At 40.2% G+C, this 22,194-nt stretch overlaps 1 protein-coding gene across 29 annotated transcripts in view; it reads right to left on the bottom strand.

Annotated features, from left to right (window-relative positions):
- camk2b1 (calcium/calmodulin-dependent protein kinase (CaM kinase) II beta 1) overlaps positions 1 to 22,194 on the bottom strand; it is a 63,870-nt gene that overhangs the window by 6,891 nt on the left and 34,785 nt on the right. For 2 of the 29 annotated variants that reach the window (XM_044026112.1, XM_044026122.1), the window contains 8 exons: positions 21,798 to 21,893; positions 15,727 to 15,764; positions 13,786 to 13,818; positions 10,682 to 10,750; positions 7,636 to 7,680; positions 5,089 to 5,137; positions 1,708 to 1,797; positions 527 to 670 (listed from right to left, as the gene is read on the bottom strand). In XM_044026112.1, the coding sequence (XP_043882047.1) occupies positions 527 to 670; positions 1,708 to 1,797; positions 5,089 to 5,137; positions 7,636 to 7,680; positions 10,682 to 10,750; positions 13,786 to 13,818; positions 15,727 to 15,764; positions 21,798 to 21,893 (564 nt within the window). The remainder of the gene's footprint in view (positions 1 to 526; positions 671 to 1,707; positions 1,798 to 5,088; positions 5,138 to 7,635; positions 7,681 to 10,681; positions 10,751 to 13,785; positions 13,819 to 15,726; positions 15,765 to 21,797; positions 21,894 to 22,194) is intronic. The other 27 variants (XM_044026126.1, XM_044026125.1, XM_044026140.1 and 24 more) reach the window with 25 other exon arrangements.

Raw genomic sequence — 22,194 nt, 5'->3', positions numbered from 1 at the left:
AGGAAGGCTGCCGTTGCTTGGTGTCCTCAATTTAGAGTTCTATTGAATCCTTTCTTATTTTATTTTGTTGTATTTTACTTATTATTTTTCCTTACATATATCTTGCACTTATTTTCATATTTATTGCAAATCCTTTTCCTTTTAACATGTTTTTAATTACACGGTACATGACAATAACAAATCTCAAATCTTTTATTTTCTATGTGTGTTTTTAAATATTCTGTAGTGTGAATTTGGTGTCAACATGTTTAATTCTTCTCTTGGTTGACTTCAAAACAAATTTCTTGAAGACATTGTAAAAGATGCAGGAATAACACAAACAGATCCGTGTAAATGAAGTGATCAATGTAGAGTTTGGAAATCAATCATGAAGTTTTACTTCCTGTCCTTCCTTTCCAAAAGGACACGTGAAAGACAGAATCTCCTTCATGCATCATCTCGCAGCAAAACAGAGGAAGTCATGTTTTTCTCTTCCAGTGGTCACACTCCCTGTTTCCAGTGGCCACACTCCCTATTGTCTACTCACTCTGCATTGGGACAGCAGGGGTGTGTGGAGGGGAGGGGGCTGAGCGCACAGCGGGAGGTGGTGTGACAGATCTCCCTTCAGTTTCGGCTGCAGGCCCTGAGCCCCTGCGCACTGAGCCCAGCAGGTCAGCAAACTTTGCAGCGGCTGAGGTTTGGGAGGGAGGAACATGGGAGACAATGCACTTGAGAGGAAGCACGACCACTTCAATAAGAGACTTCATGAACATAGACAAAGATCGAGAAGGAGACCCATCCAAATGTGACAGAGGATGAGGTTTATCAAACATTTGTTAGAAGTACTGCAACTGTACTGGATGTATTATTAGAGCTTTTCAGTCTGACTGCAACAAAGTGAAGGGAATGTAAAAAACAACTCATGCTTAAAAATAACAAATGAATATGTGACTGTCACTAGCGTTGTCTTGCTATTCCACATACACTTATGACCATAGGATGAGTAGTAAAGGGGCAGCAATGGGTTAGGGTTAGTCGTTGTTATTATTGCGTCTCTGCTTGGTCTGATCACAGAAACAATGTAATTACACTACTCGAATACTGGGTCCTTTATCTGAAAACAGGCTCAGTCAAGCTAGCGTTTGTGTGGATACAGCAGCAGTGCAGGGTGAAGGTGAGTCCAAGAAGCCTTTATCCCTTTCAACTGACTCTTAACTGTATGTCTTAACATAAAACAAATCACTTCTTGTGTGCAGTGCAGGAATGTAACCGCAGGAATGTCACCGAGCAACAAAAGTCTAAACAATCCAAACACAGCTAAACAGAGAAATGCTGGAGGAGTCGTGTGGAACTGATTAATCAGAATTGTGTGAAGTCATTTGACAATGGTTTGAAGGTAACAGACATTTGTGTAGCGCCAAGCTCTTATGTAAGTATTTATGCTGATACTGGATGTTTCAGTATGATAACAACAATAATAATAACAATAATAATAACAATAACAATAACAATAACAATGATAATAATAATAATAATAATAATAATAGTAATAGGTGCAACGGGAGCTGATTAAATCGACATGTATGTCAGGGTACTTGAGGGACATTGCGTGTCTTGTTGCGTATGCAGGCACTACACACAGCAAAGGGTTTAGTAAGGGTGAATTACCAGTAGAGCATATACAGTATGTGTGTTACCGGCTGTAACACACAGGCCATGCTGACTTACAAAACACAGCAGATGAGGAGCCTTGCGAGCTATCAGGCTGGGAGCTTGTGCTGGACTGCGCCTTAAGCGAGCTGTTGTCTAAGCTCTTCCCTGATAACATGCACACGCACACATACACAAAGAATGAGAACACATGTATCCACTGAAGAATGACAACCAGTCGCACATATTCCACAAACAGAGAGGTAACAGTGAGAAATAACTGGGAGGGCCGAGCCAGAGCTGGTGTGATGATGGAGGGGCAGATATGTACAAAATGTTAAACTCAGTCAACCTTTTTGTTTTTGTTTTTTTTCCTCACAGCTAGTTTTCACTGATAGTCCTACAAAAAAACTAAATGTTTTCCTCATTATCCCAGTTAATGACCCCACTTCAGTGTGATTTACTGCCATGGCTGCTGCTGTTTGCGAGGTTTTACTGAAACTTTACTGGGAGTCTTCCTGTGAACAGAAAATGTATGAAGACAGCAGTGATGGCCATGATAATGACAGATTTGGATGTTACTCATTACCACTCATCTGTTTTATCAGCTGGCACAGAGGGAAATGTAACACATGGGCACACACTGACAAATGAGAAAAAAAGAAAAGAAAATGTCTGCAGGAAAAAAAGAAAAAACAGATGGCACAAGAAAGAGATGTCAAATGAAGAATGGTATGACTACAACAGCTTGAATAGGCTCAAATGAAACAGAACTCAACATTTTTATCAATAAATTTTTACTTTAAATGAGCAATGTCTTAACTGTGAAGTTCCGGGCCAAAACCTATGTTAAAAATAAAACTTTTAGCTGATACAGGTGTTTTTGTTTGTTTTATTTTCATAGTTTTTTGTGGCAAGAACACAAAATGGACTGCAACAATTAAGCGATTATTACCAGAATTTAACAAACTGACAACTATTTTGATAACCAAATTAAATGTGAATATATGTATTTATAAACAAGATATTTGAGGAAATGTTGTTTGATGTTTGGGAAATCCCTGATGGACAAGTTTAGATGTTTGATTAAACAAGAAAATAATCAATAGTCTTTATTAATTCAGTCTTTTTCAAGAAAAAGACTGTCTGTCTTAAACCTTCACACTATGACAGCACCTTATAATAATCATAAATCAACAGTTATAGAGCCATGTTAGTCTCTTACTCGTTTCTTCAGTATACATAGCTGACCCAAATGAGTGTCTGTATAAGCAAATGTTTTGCTCAATCTTGTTCTTATTGGCTGATACAGAAACGATAAATAAATCAGTGCCTCCTCACAAAGGTTCTTACTCTCGCGAGAAAAGCTCACTGGTAAAACATTGTTCTTGGAAATTGGTTGAATAACTATGCCACAGTACAGCTCACATTACGTGACTGACATATGATCCCTGGGAAATACAGTGAAGAATCATCCATTTAAATCAACAGATGTCACAAGAAGAGGAACTTCAAGTAGTTTAACAGCATGTAACCCAATAAATTATAACTTACGTAATAAAGTTGTCACTTATATGTCTTTGACTAGATTAACGAGTCGGGAAAAATGTCTGTTACATGTTCTCAACTATAAAAGTACTGAGAACATAACAGTAAGTGTCCACATGCTCCAAAAGTCAGCACAAGTGTTGGGTTACAGTCAGCTGTCACGCACTCACTATCCTGAGACTCTACAAAAAAAAAAAAAAAACATGACAAAAAAACCAATCCAACCTCTTCCTCCTGTCCTCACCTGGCTCTTGTAGTTTTCTGTGACACTAGCCGTGCTATCCACCAGTTCGTATCTTAGGAGCCTTAAAATTGCTGTGTGAGACTAATGCCAATCCAAGGGTGGCGCTCGCAGAGCAGTGCGTCTCCAACACCCCTCTGGGTCCTCCGTCTCTATTTCCTGCCACCAGGACTAAATTTAGACGCCAGCCCCTTTAGCCCCGACCCCCTGACCAAGGTGCCCTTGTCCTCTCCATTCCTGTCAGAGGGGTGGGGTGGTGGGAGTCCGATTTGGGACTTCGGAAGGGAAGGAAATGGGCAGAAGGAGAACTTTCACTGTGCGTACAGGGGGCAGTACAGTATGGGACTGTAGTACGTTTGGAGACCCTTCACATTTGAAATGATACCAACACCGGCTATCTTGACTTCAATACTTTCGTAAAAAAAAAAATAATAAAAAAAAAATAATAATAATCCGTAAAAAAAGAGCACTTTCCCCTTAAATATCACTGGATAAGTGTAATACTTATTCTTACACGGAGGCTCTGCTGTGGTTGCTAGGGAATTTGTGACATAGCAGCAAAACCTCTTTTGGAGAGAGGAGGAGATGGAAGTGCACATTCTGTTATGCACGCTTGGCACCGAAATGATGCGTTCATGACCTGATTTAGACTCATTGTACTTAGCCTGGATGTGGAGAAGATCCAGAACCCAAAAGATAACACGCACCGGTAAAATAAAAGGCCAGACATAAGAGCTGTTTTTGAAGTTATTCACTAATATATGTCATATGGCCAACATAGAAACAATTCCACCAATAGCAACACACACACACACATACACACAGGAAACTACACAACTCAGCAAGCTGACACCTTGCACAGGCATGTTGGTATTTCAAAGGTGCGTGTTTCTTGGTATTAAGGTTTCAGCCAAACGCCAACACTTTTGAGAAAGCCAAACCACAGCAGCATCATAAGGACGTTTACTTGTCGCAGGCTATCAGCACCTGCATGGTAACTGTGCTGGTGACTATATTTATGTCACGTTTACACCACCCATACCACGCTTACTTTTAAAACCCCACTTCTCTTCATTTAGCTTGAGTAGTTGTTGGTACATAAATTGCATTACAAAACTTGTCTTACACAATTACATAATGTAAACTGAGTTGAGATACATTGTGACACAAATGGCCACTATTTCACTACAAATACAAAGGCAGTCATGGTGGATTAAGCATTCATTTCTACCCTGAGGCTTGTGACAGTGCTGGAAAAAAAACAAGTTAATGAGAAGCAGAGCATCAGCAGCAGTGAGGTTTTAGCAGTTCTCTCTCCAACTGTCAATTGTGATCTTGTGAAAATGATCCCAACAGCTCACACTTTTCATTGATTCAGCTTTCTCAAAAAGGAACAGCTTACAAATCATGTTTTCCATTTGTGAGTGAACGGTTATTCAATTGATTGTCACATAACAGTTGAACTTGAAAGGCAATTGGCCCATTCTCCTCTTCTCACAGTTTTAGTGTGTTATCTGTCAACTGGCTTACCCCTAGCTTTTAAAGCTTCTTTTGGTCAATAAAATAACTCTCTGGTGTGATAGTGAAGTTCTGGGATTATAAATCAGCTGAAAAACAATTATACATGGTAAAAATGTCTTGTGAGTATGTATTTTTTTTTGTCATCTTACCTTTAACATCCTCGTCCTCCACAGTGGTGTTGCTACTGTCTGATGACTCCTGGAGATCAGAGACAGACAGTCAGTTTGAGATGGAGCACAGTAACACAAGCACATGAGGACGCACAATAGCTGAGAGCTAAAGACACTTTACAGTTACAACACATGGCCAGCAGGGGGGCTTGGACCAAATGCCAAACATGGGATGGCGTTTGTTCGTCACCATCATTAATCTGCTTTGGCAAATACACATTCATACCATTCCTCCTAGTCCATCAGCCGATCAGCACAACATGCCACCATGACAGCAGTCAATCCATACTCCATTTTAACTCTTAGTGTGAAAGCATTTTTTTTTTTTTTACTCTGCTTCATTGTGTGTCATTTGTGTTTGTGTGAATGACGTCTTTCCTCCACAGGACACTTTTGTCTCTTGCTGAAAAACTCAATGAAATCCATCCTTCGTTGTTAGTAACAGGAGCAGAAGGGATTCTCACAGGCTGATTGGCTGTCATGCTAAGGTGATGTAATCTATACATTTATCTGACTGGCTGTCTTCTACTCTTCACAGGCTTTAGCCACAGGAGCTTCTAATTTCCAATTAGCAGATTAAATGAGCCTAAATTCCCCTGCAAGTAAAGGAGAGTTGAGAGACTCATTGACCTCATTAGTGGTGCACACGTACATGAACAACGTCACAAGATAACAGCACATAAGCGCTTTCAAGGCATATTAAAGAGCGGCTGGCCTGGGGAGAGGAAGAAAAATGAAGAGAAAGTGTTTTTCATGTGTACAAACATGTACGTGTGAGGAGGAGAGCTGTTGCCAGCATCCTTCAATAACACAGATATTATTAAACGTGCGATTACACCTACAGTTTATTTTCTCTGAATCAGAGAGAATGTTTATTTGTGACATTTTTAGTGTTGCTAAAATGCACATGTAAATATATATATTTTTCATTTCAAATACTTAATACATTATCAATTTTTATTTACTTTCTGAGGCAGGTGACATTTGACCAAAAAGGGTGCCGCATCATCCAAAGATGAGGACAACACTATGTACCTCTACAGCCATGTGAACAATGAGGGAATTTCGGCTTTCTTTTAAAATGTATCTTCAAAATAGTAGTGTGTTGGTCACAAACATGAAGTTACCCTGCTCTTTTACCATGTTTCCTTTCTCCACTTCACCTGTCTAAAGAGACCACATATTAAACTCCACCCTCAAGAGGAACTATTGTGTCACATATGAACTCATTATATGAAGAAGATAGAGTAGGAGGATGAAGTCAGACGGCTTCCTTTTAGCACAAGAGGTCCACATTTACACATGGAGATGGTCCTTTCTGATCATGTCTTTGAAAAGTTTACCTTCGGTTAACCAAGCTTCATGGACCAATGGCACTGTTTAAGGTTTGTTTTCTTTTACCCATAAAAAGGGCATGTTGTTGACATTATGTGGTCACACAATATAAGTAACTTGCCCAGAATCCAGAAGTAAAGAGAATCAGCAACAACTGGACTGAAGGTCCAGACTAGAGGTCTCTTCAGCCTCTTGGATTAAAATTTAAATGTCTTCAGGAATCTACAGCCATGTGCAGTTGCTCCTTATTTACACCTTTGTACAACCATGACCTTGATGAATGAGAGCAGAGATAACCTGTGCAGAGAGTCTGGCAATACTAGGATTTGGATCAGGAACAAAGATAGATTACCATGCATGTGCAAACACACACAGAAAATATTTAATTGTGACACATTCCCTCCAAACTAGTCTGGACGATATGGGGCAAAAATATATTAGCCTTCACTCACCCCGACAGAGGAGACTCAACTCTCCTCTGAAGAGGTGCAAACACGACCACAGCTTCAGAGCGATGGATATAAATGGTTTTGTGTAACTCAACACTGCTTTCAAAAATATATTGCTATAATTTAAACAGTCGGTAAACCCAGCCCTACTCCAAACACATACTATTACACACACATTCAGACTAACTGAAGTCGCTACATCTGACATCTTAAAATTCCATGATCCAGCAAAAGATGTTTATTTTCCTAGTCAGGTAAACTTACTTTATTATGTAGCACAATGAAGAAGCATTTGACTGGTTGATACCGGTGGCTGTAATATTTATATGTTCTCAAAATTACCTTTGCTGTCAGTCTTTGTTCACCTGCTAAGCTTTAAGAACAGTCTTTATAACTGGTGATAATACCACTTGCACAAACTCATAAATACAATTTTATCATATACTAATACTGTCTTTTATAACATAATGGGGAGTAATACGTGTGTGCAAGTTAAAATTATTTAGATCACAGCATCTAAAAAAACAACCAAAAAACGTCTTCATCATACAAAGTCATGAATGAGAGATATTTTAATGATAACGACAAACATGAGGGCATACGCATTAGCAAAACTGTGACGGTTTGGGATCACACGGATGCACGATAAAGAGAAGGATCAAAAGGCAGGAGAGGATGAGGAAGAGGAGGAGAATGACAAAAAAAGGACAAAAGCAGGTCAGCAATGGGGAATGATGTATACCTTTGTTCCGTCTACTGGATTATGGATGACAGTTGTCTGAGGTTCCTGCAAGAGGAGGGGAGGAGAGATAGAGGAATATGGAATGAAAGAGAGAAAGGAGAGAAAACGGGGGAGGGGGGAGGAAAAAAAGAAACTTTTTTTTACATAAATGTCGACAGAGATGGATAAATTGCGAAAAAAGAAATTAACTCAGAGGAAGAAAGAGTGATATGAATGTTGGATGAAGAGAAAGTGCTTGTTGTGGTTGGTATAAAAGAGAGCAAACGGACAGGGTCGGCGAATAAGCTGAAACTAATTTGGAGTCAGCTTTGTTATCTGCATGGGTAGTACACACACACAGCCGAAGGAAAAGAGGGATGTGAAACGCTTTAAACTTTTAACCATCTATGGTGCTGCTGAACATGGAGGACACACTATTTCTGCTCTACCGTTTTATGCGGGTATAATTCTAAAATGCCTCCATACATGATGCAAATATGCACTGAATTAAGAGGATTATAAAATTTTATTTAAAAAATCCGCCACCTTATAGAATATAATTGCTCTATAATTGACACAGATAACCACCAGCCACAACATCTTACAAGGGACCAGCACAGGCCGCAAAAAAGACTTCACATACTCCACAAGATGAAACCAAGTTGTTCTGCTGTGCCAAAAAAGGCAAACAATCCTGAGCACTGAGTACTGGCATCATTTCAGGATTCCTTACTGAAACAAATACATTTTAGCAATTAGTGCATCCTCTTACACGCTTGGATTGGAAAAGTATTGCCCTCTCACTACCCTAACAGCACCCGCTGGCTGCTGATGATTCAGATGTACATGATGTTTTTTTGTTTTTTCTACAGCTCTGCGCAGGCTGTTAGAAGCACTTGATGTAGAGTAAAAATTAAAAAAATCCACCCCCCCATTTACAGCTTTCCTCTCAACCCCAGGAAGTGACACCTCTTTGATGACCAATCATCAGCTGTCTCCCTGGTGATGATGGTGGTGTTGTCAGGGCAACCATTACCCAGGGAAACAGGTACCAGTGGCGACTTGGGAGATGATGATGAGCGAGAACAAAGTACCTAGGGTTTGCATGAGAGAGGAGGGGACAAGTGCTGATGGAGTCACTTCAGACTCTACACTCACATTATTGCTGCTCACAGATGCTCAATTAGCCCAGGTTTAATTTTGATGTTCTTTTTTAATGTAAACATATTTAGCATGACCCTTCCTAAAAATAGGGTCATACCACCCAAGGCAGTCTGTCTCTCGATGGTAAGCTTGCAGCTCAGCGTGGAGAACACAGCCGTCCTCCCACTCCCTACTCCTTTCAAAGTTTAGGGAAAAAGCATAGACAATATATATAAAAACATAGATGTAGTTTTCCAGTTTCCTGGGTGAGGATAACCCAGAAATATATTGCCATTAGAGGGTGACTATGATGGCTGCAAACAGATTTCAGTTTTAGCGCAAGACTATGGGAAAATGAGCTTCTACTTTACAATTGATATATTAAGTCATTAACATTTTCCTGAGGAGCTAATGATCTCAATCACTATTTGTTACCACTCAAAAAAATATAAAAATAATAAATTTAAGTTTCACTGTCAGCTTCAAGTGGGACTGCTGCAGTGGCACACCTGCTGAGGAGAGAGAAGTAATTAAATCACTTGTGTTTTAATGAAGAGATGCAGCTTTCCAGCAAAGTTGGCTGAGAGATTACCATTTAGCTCATGATTTAACAGAGAAATACTGCTACTGGTAGGAAACGAAAATACAAAATTGAATAATGTGAAAAAAAAAATGTGATGATGTTGATTTATTGGTAATTGATTGCATTTGTGCGCAACAATATTTATTAACATTAAATGCTGAGATGTACCTTTGTACAGTCAGTGTGATAAAACTATATTTAGAGTGCCGAGCGCAAAAGGAGCCAAACTCAAGTTGGTGAGATCATTACTGTGGCATCTAGGACTCAGTTGCCAGTGATTTATGATTGAGTGTGGTGAATGGCCTGGTTTTAAATGGAATGATATAATGTGCTATAATAGTGGCAGACCCATTATTACTCCCACAGCATTTAAATAAGGCTCACTGCTGGACAATAATTGCAATTATTTGAGTTCATGAAAATGTGTCATTAAATGTTACATCAGTATACTTTTGCAGTTTTTGCTGTTCACATTTAAAATAAGCCTTTTATTTATATTGAATGAGATTTTAAAATACTGAGAGCAGAGACATTTTGGCAGACAGAAAAGAGTGCATGCTGTCACCTCCTGTAGCATGTAGTTTTTGTTCAGGGCAGAGATCTCAAACTGATCAGTGATACTGACAATGAACCCTGCACAGCATTGTTTTTGCTGAGGTGCAGTAAAGTGTTTTTAGGACTTTTCTGAGACAAAAAAGAGGTCATTACTGCAAAAAGGCTGCAGTGTGGAGCCCAGTTTACAAAAAAGACATTTTTCTTTAAGCTGTTGATTTTTATATACAGGATTTAGATATTTGCAGGTTGGACATTTACAACTGTTTTACAGATTGCATGCACTCCAGTGTGATGATGATCATTTAAGAAATACATTCTAGGGGCAACTAATACAAATAATACTAATTGCATTACATTTACACACACTGAACCATTTACTTCCTTGGCTTATGACCATGTGCATTGTCCTGGAAGGACAATCGGCAGACCTTTGGAAGCTCACGCAGTGGGGAACCGCTTCTCTACAAATCACACTGACACTAGCTGTATGCTCCTGTCTGGCAAACTTTGACTGACATGGGAAATGACACGGCAGCACACTACCAACCCCCATTGCAAGTCACATAGCATCTCCACCTGCTGTGGGGGGGAATACCGCTGCTGGATTAAGATGCTCCTCGTGACCAGTGTGGCTATCACAGCAATCAATTAAAGACAGAGAGAGGCAAAACAGACAAGGGTGAAACTACAGGTGAGGTAGAGTGAAAGTAAAGGTCTTACGGCAGTGGGACAGATGCACACGCACAAACACACACACAGGCGAAGGCAAGGTTAAGAGGTAAATACCAGAGCAGGTGAAGGGATGTTTCCTTTGGGGCTGGTGACTATGCTGTTTTTGGTGCTGTTTGTCTGGGGCTGTGCAGGAGAGGAGAGGAAAAGGAGGAAACACAACAAGAGTGTTAACAACAGCAAGAGGTGTGCATGTGCCTGACTGTGTGCAGTATGTACTTATATACACATTTGTGTCTACTGTTCTTTAACATCAAGGTTTTTGGTTTTTTTACCTTGATGCTCTAGCAGTTAGTCAAGGGCCCTGTCTGTGATTACTGGATACCTCTTTCAGATAGAATGGACCAAAAATGTTTAGTGTTAAGTAGTGAGAATTACTTACAACACAGGTTAAGGCCTAGGTCACACTTTCCACATCTGCATGTAAGGAATACCACTAGAGCCAGCATATAACATAATTTAATTGGTACATTTTGGCTAAGCAGTAACTGAATTTCCTCCCAGACACAGAAAGATGAACATACAGTGCTGCCCACAGCTTTAAACATTAGGGACAGGGTGAAGGTGTTTCAGAACTCCTTCAGTTTGCTGCAGAATTCAATTGCTCTGAAATCTTATGGATAATAATTTTCAGGTGACGGTGCCTGTTGACATCACTGATGACTTCTGCTGCTTTGCAACAGCCAGTGCCATTCGGCAATAACTGAATCACCTTTAGAGCCTTTATCAAAAGCTTCTTTGAAGACCACACATGAAAGAGTGTCTAGACATTTGCATTGAATCTACATCACATTATTTGTACTGCTGCTTTGAAAAAATATTAAAGTTTAATCTTGTAACATTATCACATCTAACGCTACTAGTCTACGAGAGAGTTCATGGATTAGTTAATGCCTCATTAAACCTTCACATGAAGTGAACATTAAAAGGGTAGGGAAAAATTAGGTGAGCGCATTTGGCTTATTCTATTGCTAATAACACCCTGTTAAAATTTAAAACATTTTATCTTCAAGTGTTATAATTTAGCTTTTTAAAAGAGAGTACAGAGAACAGTTGTTTCCTTGTATGGGTTAGTAAGGTATAGTGCAGTATAACTGTGATGGATGTACCAAATGCAAATTAATTAACCCAAGTCAGCTTGTCCCTAGTAAAATTATTGCCTACGGTATACTAGTAAGCTTTTTGATATTCAAGTCCTTCTGAAATAAAATTGTTAATTAAAACCTCTGAGTGGTGTTGTTGTTCAGAGAAACTTGAATTGGGTTTACTAAATTGGTTTGACACACTGACTTACAAGACAGACATCAGTGAGTGTTTGTATGAGTCTGAATTTTAACCAGAATGTGAATTATTTAAACCACAGGGCTTAGAGAGGAGAGGAGAGGAGAGGAGAGGAGAGGAGAGGAGAGGAGACCCACATGGACATATCATGTCAAACAATCACAAAGCAACCAGGAAAGTAAAAGCTGGTATATGCTGACAGTAAGCTGACATACAGACATTTTTCTCTCTATCTTCCTCTTTCTCACACACACACTCACACTCAAACTCTCTCAACCAACCAAAGCCTCCGTAAGTGACTATTCCAGTGCCTCTGATGACAGCCAGCAAAAGTTTACCCCTTAGATTAGATGGTGAGCCGTCTTCGTCAAAGCTCTTCTGTAGTATCAACTCCAATTTTAAAAAGAATCAAACCACAGGAATCAAACCACAGGAACAACAAGGAAAATGAGAAGATGGTGGGGGTGCAGAAAAAAGGGGCAACTCGGGTAAGAGGAAAAAGAAGGTGAATCAGGGTAAAGGTGAGACGAGTTACTGTGGGGGTCAAATTCCCTTTCGAGTTTACTGAGCTGAATTTTAAGAAAAGTACCCGCGTATGATAGTTAAAACAACGACGCTCCCACATACCCATACTTTTCCTCCCTGCTCTTCAAAAAGTATGTGCACAGTCTTACAAGACCACATAGTTGTAAGTTAAAATGAAAGAACAAGCACTAACTGTATTCTAAAAGTTTGCCCCTGACAGATCTGGAGCAGCATCCCTGGAGTATCTCTGATGGAAACATCCTGCTTCCATTACGTTTTCAGAATAATGTCAGTGTTAGTCTTACTGCAGTTCACTCTGCTACTGCAAACACTGTGACTTCTGCTTGGTCTATTCAGTGAAAGAAGTATGAGTTTTAGGTTAATATACAATGGCAGTTCTTGTTGGTCAAAGACCCACTTTACACTGGACATTAAAATGTGTTTTCAGTGATCGAATTGCAATCGGATATTGCCTGACCACATGTAAGGACAGGAGTAAATACACGCGAGGACGGTTTGCGATCCAATCTGCCAAACCACTTCAGGAGGTGGTCGGAGACGCATTGTGACCACAATGAACAGAAGTGTAAATGCAACAAGTCTCCGATGCGTCTCTGCTCCACCCACAAGAACTATGTGAGTGAAAATACATTGTTGGCTCAGAGCACAGCAAACAAAAACCTGCGCAGTCTCCTCCTTTCACCGCTTTTCAAAGAGGATCTTTTCCCTGGCATCCAAAAGCAGAGGATTCCATACAATAGTGTGACTTCACATGTGGCTAAGGATGTTGTTGTCTGACACCGAAGGAACATGTTCCTACCAGGTGTAAATGCATGTGGAAAAGTGCTAACCGATTGCTATCTGATGACAGAAAATGCATTCTAATGCCAGATATGAAGGGGGTCATAGATGATCACAGACATGTGAGGCATCACTGCATCACAAGCGTCTGACTTCACGTTTGTCACTCTGAGAAAACTCTCAGGTAGAAAGCCAGGTGGCTTACTCGAACACAAATAAAAGTTCAATGTCCAAAGCTTGAGGAAGACATGCAATGATATAATCAACAATTGACAATTAACTGTCAGTGACTTATTTTTAATAGATTTGTGTGCAGCAAACTGCTTTCTGTACATTTGCAAAAATGTGTACATCGGCCATTCATTTTGCATTGCTAACAAGCTGCTTCTGCTATAATGTAAACTCTATTGTGAGACAAATTAATACTTGTACAAAGGGAAGGAGATTTGACTCCATCTATGAAATAGAGTAAAGGCACAGAAAAGGAAGATAAAACAAGAGCAGAGAGGGAACAAAAAAAGATGAGAGGGCAGATGCATAAATTGCATGCTCACCATATACTGAACAGTAGAGCTGGACTTGCGTTTCTGTCCTCAGGCGATTGATGGATGGATGAATTTATTGATGGATGGACAGACGGATGAATAGCAGAAGAGTAGGGGGTAAAGTGACCAATGAAAGAGAACATGTCAGTTTAAATGAAAACATGAGCACTTTGATGGCAATGCAAGTTTCAACCCTAAAAAATAAACAGGATCAGACTTCCAGGAAAAAGCAGGACAAGCATCAAGCCCAAAGAAAAAGAAACATTTTAAATTTGTTGTGAAAGAAGGGGAAAGCAGATGGAAAAGGAGTGGTGGTTTAGGTGAAAGTTCATAGGCAAAGGACATAAGAGTGGGAAGCAAATCACAGAGACGTAATTTGAAAACTGTGACCAACAGATTCAGACTATTTGGGGCAGAAGAGCAGGATAAGGACATCAAAATAGTATCAGAAAACTGAAGCATCCTCCCAGAAGTCAGAGATAAAACACAGTCACTGGATTCTAGGTCAAATTAGTTTGACTGTTTTATAACAGTTTATCTAACCATCATGGGTGCACCAACCGTGATTGAGAAGAATGGAGTCACTTCTACGGGCAGAAGTAGGCAACACATGTGGCAGAGGAGGTGTGTAGTTAGTGCCAGAGAGGTTGGATGCGACAGAAGAAAAAGTTCAGTTGCCATAATGCATTGAAATCCAGCAGGAGGATAAGAAAGAGGACGGGCTGAGGACAAGAGGCCAGGGTCATCAAGAGAACAAGAGGACATGTGCAAGGAAGAACAAGAAGAGAAACTAGAGGAGTAAAGTAAGGAGTAAAGTAAGGATAGCAGAAGATGCCTTTAGAAACTGTTTGGGGTGAGTGTGTAGGGAGCCTGTTGCTAAGCGATGAGTGCGCCGCAGTGGAAGTAAGCATCTATTTCTGTCATCCGAGTTTCCAGGGTCCAGACTGGCAGTTATTCCTGGAACCAGAGTCACATTCCCTGCTGAACCGATTGAGCATGGAGGACTGGGAGGGAGGGGCCCTTTATGCACACACGCATACGCACACTCTCTCTCTCACACACACACACACACACACACACACACACGAAAAAACCACACATGTGGACACCCACGCTTACGCACACTCTCGATGTGCAGGCATGCTAACACCCCCATTTTCATTCTCCATTCATAAGCACATCCTTTCATACACGTGTTCATACACACGCATTTGCATGTAAGGTAACACCAATGTATGTCCACATGTGCGAAGCTCTACCAAACATAACGCACAATGAGGCAAACATGCTCATTTTCATGAACACCATGTTTCGCACGTAGTTGCCTACTAACGTGCACGCATGCTGTACACACAGACACACTCATGGGAGCCGAGTGTGGGATGTGTTACTGTAATGCGTGTATGCATGAGTGTGGGATGGTGAAAGATCTTCATTAAAGGATGAACGGGAATGCGGGGTTAAAGACCAGATGGGGTGAGCAGGAAGAGGAAGCACTGGATGAGGAGGAGGAGGAGGCAGAAATGAAGGGATGAGAGGAAGTGATGCTAAAACGAATGAGGACTGACAGATGGTTACACTTAATAATGGAGATGGAGAGGTAGCAATAAGCTGAATAATAACAAATCCAAATAAAGGGTGCTTTCAGATGGATGTGCTACTTGAGGTTTGTGCACTGCCAAGCAGCATACATGCTGATGCATGCACAAAGACACAATATCCACTCATACAACAGGCAGAATCATGACAGACACGACATGAGGCACAACATTAATGACAAAAAACACATTTTACTGAGAGGAAATGAGTGCTCAAGAGGAAAAGAGTGAGATTAGCCAGAAGGATAAACATAAAAGAGCTGAGGAAGGACGAAGACGCAGTAGTTTGTAGCCCTGGAAGGAGTTGAAAAAAGAGGAAAAGTGGAAAACTGAAGAATGTGATGACCCTTACCTTAACATCTGCCTTTTTGTTGAGCAAAGTCTTAGCTGCTGCAATTACAAAAAAAATCAGAGAGTCAGAGGCAAGGAATGAGTAGAAAGAGAAAGGAAGGCAACAATGACTTACTATTTATCAATGATGCTCAGAGTCTAACCTGTTAGAGCCTTCAGAGATCTATATTTGACTTTTCACAAAGTATAGTTGTTGTGCTTGCTTTATCCTAAAAACGAGGGGATGCTTAAGCACCTTTGTCATTAAGTGTTTGAAATGCAGCACTGTAAACACTACACTCAAACCCACTGATCCAGTTTCCCCAGCAAGTATTTCCAGTAAAGTTGTACTTTGTTTAATCTCAATAAACTTATGTTTATTTAAACCTGTGCGAGGCTTTTGCTCACTTGCTTGAATCAACACGATTTATGAATTTGACAATGTCAGTAGTGAGACCAAATGAGGTTGGGTCCTGATGTGTTTCCACAGAAACAGGTTGTTCCTCATAATGATGTTGTGCAGGCTAATTACCTGTTAAGAATAACATCTCTGCCAGCAACCAATACAGAACCGAGCTCAACATGCATTCAAACAATATATAAGTAATTGAAAATCCCCACTAGCATTAAAGCAATGCAAGGGCTGTTATGGGTCTAAGAAAGTTCAGCATATTCGGCACTGAAGCTAGTTAGACGTGGCTTGAATCTGATGTTGCCTCAGAACACACTACCCATCACCATATTTGTTCCCCACTTTGACATACACAGCACACAGCATAATTGCTTTGTAGTTAAAATCCACTGCTTTGTCACTGTTCATTGCTGCACATCGATTCATGTGCCAAGGTCCCTTCATGGCAGTTAAAAAGTGAAACAAAGATGGCTGCCGTAAACCAGACTTTAAGCCTTGCCTCAAAGACGTCTGTAGGGGCCTTAATGTGGATTAGACTTCAGTCTGCTCTAATGAAGGGTAATGAGGAAGGGAGTGACAGAGGAGAGTGGGAGAGTTAGAATGATAATACACAGTCCTCTGGTGAGTCTAATCCTTTACAACCCTGGAAAATATGTGCACACAACACATAACTGACTGCACTGCTAAAGCATGGACAGCAAGGTGGCGCGATAGCATTAGATACCTGTAGATCAGGGGTGTCAAACATACGGCCCGGGGGCCAGAACCGGCCCGCCAGAGGGTCCAATCCGGCCCACAGGATGAATTTGTTAAAATTTCACACTAATCTAAACGTAATGTCAAATACTCCAGATACCCGTGACTAAATGTTTGTGCCTTTATAGATCCAGTGTGCTGTGTAAATAGTAAATTTAGGCATGATATTGTTGAAATTGCACTTATATTTCTCAAGAAATTTCATGTTTTGTAAAATGATCCTTCTTTAAATGTAAAACAAAGGAGAAAAAACAAAGGAGTTCTTGTTCATAGGTTATTATTCTTATTCTTATTATTTTGCTATTTTTAGTGGTCCGGACCCCTTGAGATCAAATTGTGCTGTATGTGGCCCCTGAACAAAAATGAGTTTGACACCCCTGCTGTAGATTCACTCAAAAGGGGCCAAATGTGTGTATTTTTTAACGATTAAAAGTTCTCTACCGCTTTATCCTCCACATGAGGATCGCCATTTAAAAAATTATAACATCATACTTACTAGAAATATGCTGTCTAACTCCATGCATACAAGAAAAGACTTAAAACAAGAGTTTTGCATTTCCCAATTTGGTGGATTATGCCTTTTATCTGCATCCTGGGCATCAAAAACAGAAATGTTATTTTGATTTCTCAGTGGCTGTATCTATGGCAACGTTTTGTCTAATTTACAGAAAAAAAAGTGAGCATATACATATATATTTTCTTTATTTAAAGAGTGCTTTGTGACAAGCTTTTGAAATACAAGATGTTCTGTGTTCTTTGAATGGTTCTTTTTACGCAGTCTTTAAAGATGACAATTAAACCACTACTTAATGTTCCTAAAAGTGAAGGTGTTTTTTATTTGTTAAATTATTTAAAGGCCTACTTATAGTGTTAAATTACAAAGTTAAATTACATCATTGCTGTTACAATTTCTATATTGACTAAGCAGAAATGTCTGTGTCTGTTCTATATAAATACGAACACATCACAAACAACAAACATGCTGGATTGATTTAGGACCCAAAAGTACCTACCACCTTCCATTCCACTGATCATGCTTACTGGAACCTTTTAAGGGGCTGAGTGCAATTTCAAGTCTAATCAAATCTTATCACATCAGCTGCCAGCCTCATTATATAAAACACTATTTCTGGCAGCCTGGGATTTTTTTCTTTCTTTCTTCGTCACTGTCTCTCTTTCTCTCTCTCTCGATCTCTCCTCTCCGCTCAGTAAGAACATGAGACATAATGTAGCACCTTTCAGAAATTCTCATATCCATTTTCAAACACGATCCAAGACAAGATTCCATGAGAATTTAAACTCTGTGATGATCTCTTAATGTAGAACAGAGGTCTAGACATTTCAAAGTGTGCCACCTTTTTGTCCAAGCTTTCTTTTTCCTTTAGCAATGTTGTTTAGGACTGCACATTCAGCAATCAAGTAAAGAGCAATAGGACATGACATGAGGATAGAATGAACATGAATGATTTGTTGTGCTCTCCTCCTCTGCCTAGTCCTGAAGGATGGTTACTTTAGAGGAAGAGAAATGTGGTCACAGACGTGTCACATTCATGTGCATGGTTTGGTAGAGGAGGGAGGGATGTGAAAGGAGAGCGAAGATAAATACTGAGAAGAAAGGGAATGGAGGTGATAAGGGTATTTTCCTGTGACATTTCCAAACACCACTGTTCCATCAAAGGAAAGGCTTAAAAGCTAAAGGTTTCTAAAACAGTTTATAATCCACTGGCGAGGGTGAAAGCTCTGTGGAAATCTGAAAAAAAATCAAAGGTAGTGTAATTCAAACGAAAGGTGAAGAAGCAGTGGGTGCTCCTTACCTTTCCAGAAATTACACATGAAGCAAGAAGAGAGGAGGAAGAGATTAAAACAAAAAAAGGTATCAACTCTCCACTAATAACATGCATGGTGCAATACTGCAAGAGCAAAGCAAGGATGGGCATGGGCTCATGAAGAAAATGGTGCTTTCTGAAATGAAACCACATTTTTAAGGGACCAACTCTGGGAAAATAACTTTTTTCTCCACATAGCATATTAAAATATGAAACTATTCCTGCACGAGGGTTGGTTCCAGTAGGTGGTGATTGTGATTGTCTATGTGTGTGAATATGCAAGGTAGAGCAAGGACTCTCGAAAGTCAGTGAGTGAGGCTGATGAGGGAGGAGGCCTACTATAAATATTTGATTAGAGCCTAGTGGATGCTGAGGGACACAGCAGGACTGCAAAGCCCCAGCGGGACACAAAAACAAGGACACTGCTACTGCTACTTTGTTCTTATCTGAAGGTAAGACTGTCATGAGAAGCTCTTTGTCATTTATCTACACATAGAATAAACATGGTTGGCATTCAAGAAAACATCTTCAGAATCTACTGTCCTTACACTTAAACTGGGGTATAGGGTGACTCATGCAATAGAGCTCTGGATACCACATGCCTCAGTTTGTTTACACTGACATGCTGGCAGGAAAAAGTTCAGTAAAAACAGCATCAGTGCCGGTTTTAAGCCATAAGAGTTCACTGCGTACTTTAAATCCATGGAGATTAAGCAATATATACAAGTACAGGAACAGCCAGAATGTAACATTTTCAGAGACTTGCAGTAGCTCAACATCTTAAAATTTCTGATTAACATTCCCTTATCTTATGCCACATCACAATAGAAGTATGTAAAATAAACAAGATATTCAAGTTAGTTAGGGTTGGGATTTTCTGACTGATATGAAGTGGTCATGACACAAGCAGCATCTGTCACCTGTGGGTTTCCATGGCATATTGCCTGGTATATATGTTGCCAGTTACATTATGTCTATAGATTTGAACAGCACAGCTTCCTGTTAAAATGGCATTGTTTTGGTTCCGAGTATAGCATAACAAAATTGTGAGACGTCAGCTACCAGAAGCTCTGTAACTATATTTAAACATTTTAAATGATCATTATTTATCATCAGCACTTCCTTAAGCTGCTGCCATATTTTCAGGGAAAGAGAAGCTGAAGGTGGCCAAGGATATAGCACACAAGATATTTCTCGGACCAAACCACAGGCAAGTAAAAAAGACTTACCGGATAACCATATTGCTCTGTGTCAACTGCAAATGTTTGGTATTAAAAAAACCTCAACAAGTTGATAATGTAATTTGACTGCCAGTGTTCCTGCAAGGTTGACCCCACAAATGGCTATAATTAAATTTTGAATTGTCTAAAAACATCATATGTGGTTGTTCCTGCTTGTTTCTAACATGGTGGTCAGAAACGCTAAAACACGTTGTGTCATTTCTGCAAATTTGAGCAGTGAATATGCCCACATTTAATTCAGTCAGAACAATCTAGTCATACTTAAACCTAATATTTGATAAATTAATAATAAATAATAAATGCAAAAGAAGGTAAAAGCAGTTAGACTTGGCACTGATGGCTCTGCTCTTTAGATGCCCCCTGGATTGCCCAAGTAGCATGCAGAGCCAAACAAGGAAGCCTTGTACAAGAGTGAGCCCAAGCAAGAGGAATTTCAAACTTTTAAAGCCTGTCAAATTATGACCTAGAAAGTGGAGGCTGGGGTGGTGGCAACAAAGTTTTGCAAGTGGCAGCAGTGTGAGGCATTATTGGTGTGGCAAGAAATTAGTTAGGGAATAGTGTTGTTTAAATGGACCACCTTGGTGAGAGTGACTGTGACTGGAGAGCATGCTTAATAGATTGCAGTCAGATGGCTGTCAGCTGATTACAGCAGAGGCCAGAACTGGTACTACAGCTCAATCAGAGAGTTACTATGGGATACACTCCTTAAAAAGATAAAGCCACTGCTTTGAACATTTCAACTTCATGAGAACCAGCCCAACCTTGCATCTTCCACATTGTTCACCATGCCTCAAGAGTAGCAGAGGATGCAGCCCCATGCAGCATTCACCGACAGTTCCCCAACAGTTCCATCCTTAAAAGTGACAGGGGTGAACTTTCCACAGTCATTGTCAGACACAGAAAAGACAAGAGACGTAAAGAGAGAAGTGAGTGGAAAATGTGAGATATGAAATCATGGTGGAAAGGGGAAGAGTGGTATAGATGCTGGTGGAGTTGTAGAGATGCATATGGTGACCTAAGAGACAACAGTGACAATGACAGACCAAAGTAAAGGAAAATGGGGAAAAATGGAATGGTGATATGAAAGAGGAGAAGTGGAAGGAAAGGAGTGGGGAGAAAAAAGAAACAGAAAGACAGGGCAGCAACTCTGCTGGGTCAAGGCCATGCTCTGTGGTCATTTCGAAAGATCAAGACGAGGGGATGAAGATGGGTCAGCGGTGATGTCAGAGTAGTGACAGGCACTCCAGTCATCTTGTCAGATCTAAGACAAGAGGTGACAGCTGTGCTGACATGGAAAAGGACAGCAGTAGCTGGGCTTTCATCCTGCATTATTTCAGGACAATGGAACAATATGAAATCGCCTAATACAACACAATGTTTTATAAAACATTGGTGCAAAATGTAATTCCTCATTCCACTTCCTCAATAAATAATAGCATCAGAAGCACATTGGTCATATAAACGGTTTGAAATTATGGCTGAGGTCCACAGCTTTCGTAAATGATTATTAGCTGTATTAAAATATTTCTCTTCACATGTTAAAAAATGTATAAAATAAAGGCTAATATATTATATTATATATATTTTCCATTCTTTTAAAATGTTGCATAAATCTTATTAAACAGTCTGATGGAAGCATAGCTAATGCTGCTGCTGATGGGTTGATGGGTGGTGCAGTTAGCAAATGACGTCAGTCACCATGCTCTGAGTTCCCATGCTGAGAGAGGAGGGAGGGAGAGAGCGAGGAGGCACGGGAGGTGAAAGAGGAAAGACAGAAGACAAATAAAGAGTAAAATACAAGGATGGAGAAGGGGAACGAGGAGAGGGGTGGCATGCCCTGGGTAAGCCACCATGCTACCTTGTTCCACCAGCCCAGCGGTGGTGCCGGCGGCTGCAGCAACTGCTGCTGCGGCTGCAGTGACAGAGGGTGGAGCGGTGGTCTGCCTGCTGCCCACTGTTAAAGGGTCCAATATCCAGTCACACAAGACAAAATGGAGTTATAAGGCAAGAGGGAGAGGAAAGAGAAAAAAAATGTGAAAATGAACAAGAAAGTGAAAGTATTATGTCATTTAGAAAAAAAAGCAGGCGCGGGAGTGTAAGTGGGACACAACAGGAGGTAGGTGGGGAGAAGAGGGAGGAAAGATGAGACACAAAAAGTCAGAGACAACAGGGCTCATTAGTTTGGGGTGGGATTAATACATGAACATACTTTGGTTGTGACACAATCACTGTCACATATAAATCTGCTCCTCTGA

Source organism: Solea senegalensis, linkage group LG5 (genome assembly GCF_019176455.1).
Source record: "Solea senegalensis isolate Sse05_10M linkage group LG5, IFAPA_SoseM_1, whole genome shotgun sequence".
In the NCBI taxonomy this organism is placed as follows: Eukaryota; Metazoa; Chordata; class Actinopteri; order Pleuronectiformes; family Soleidae; genus Solea; species Solea senegalensis.
The sequence above is the reverse complement of the archived record's forward strand: the minus strand, read 5'-3'. Positions and strand labels throughout refer to the sequence as shown.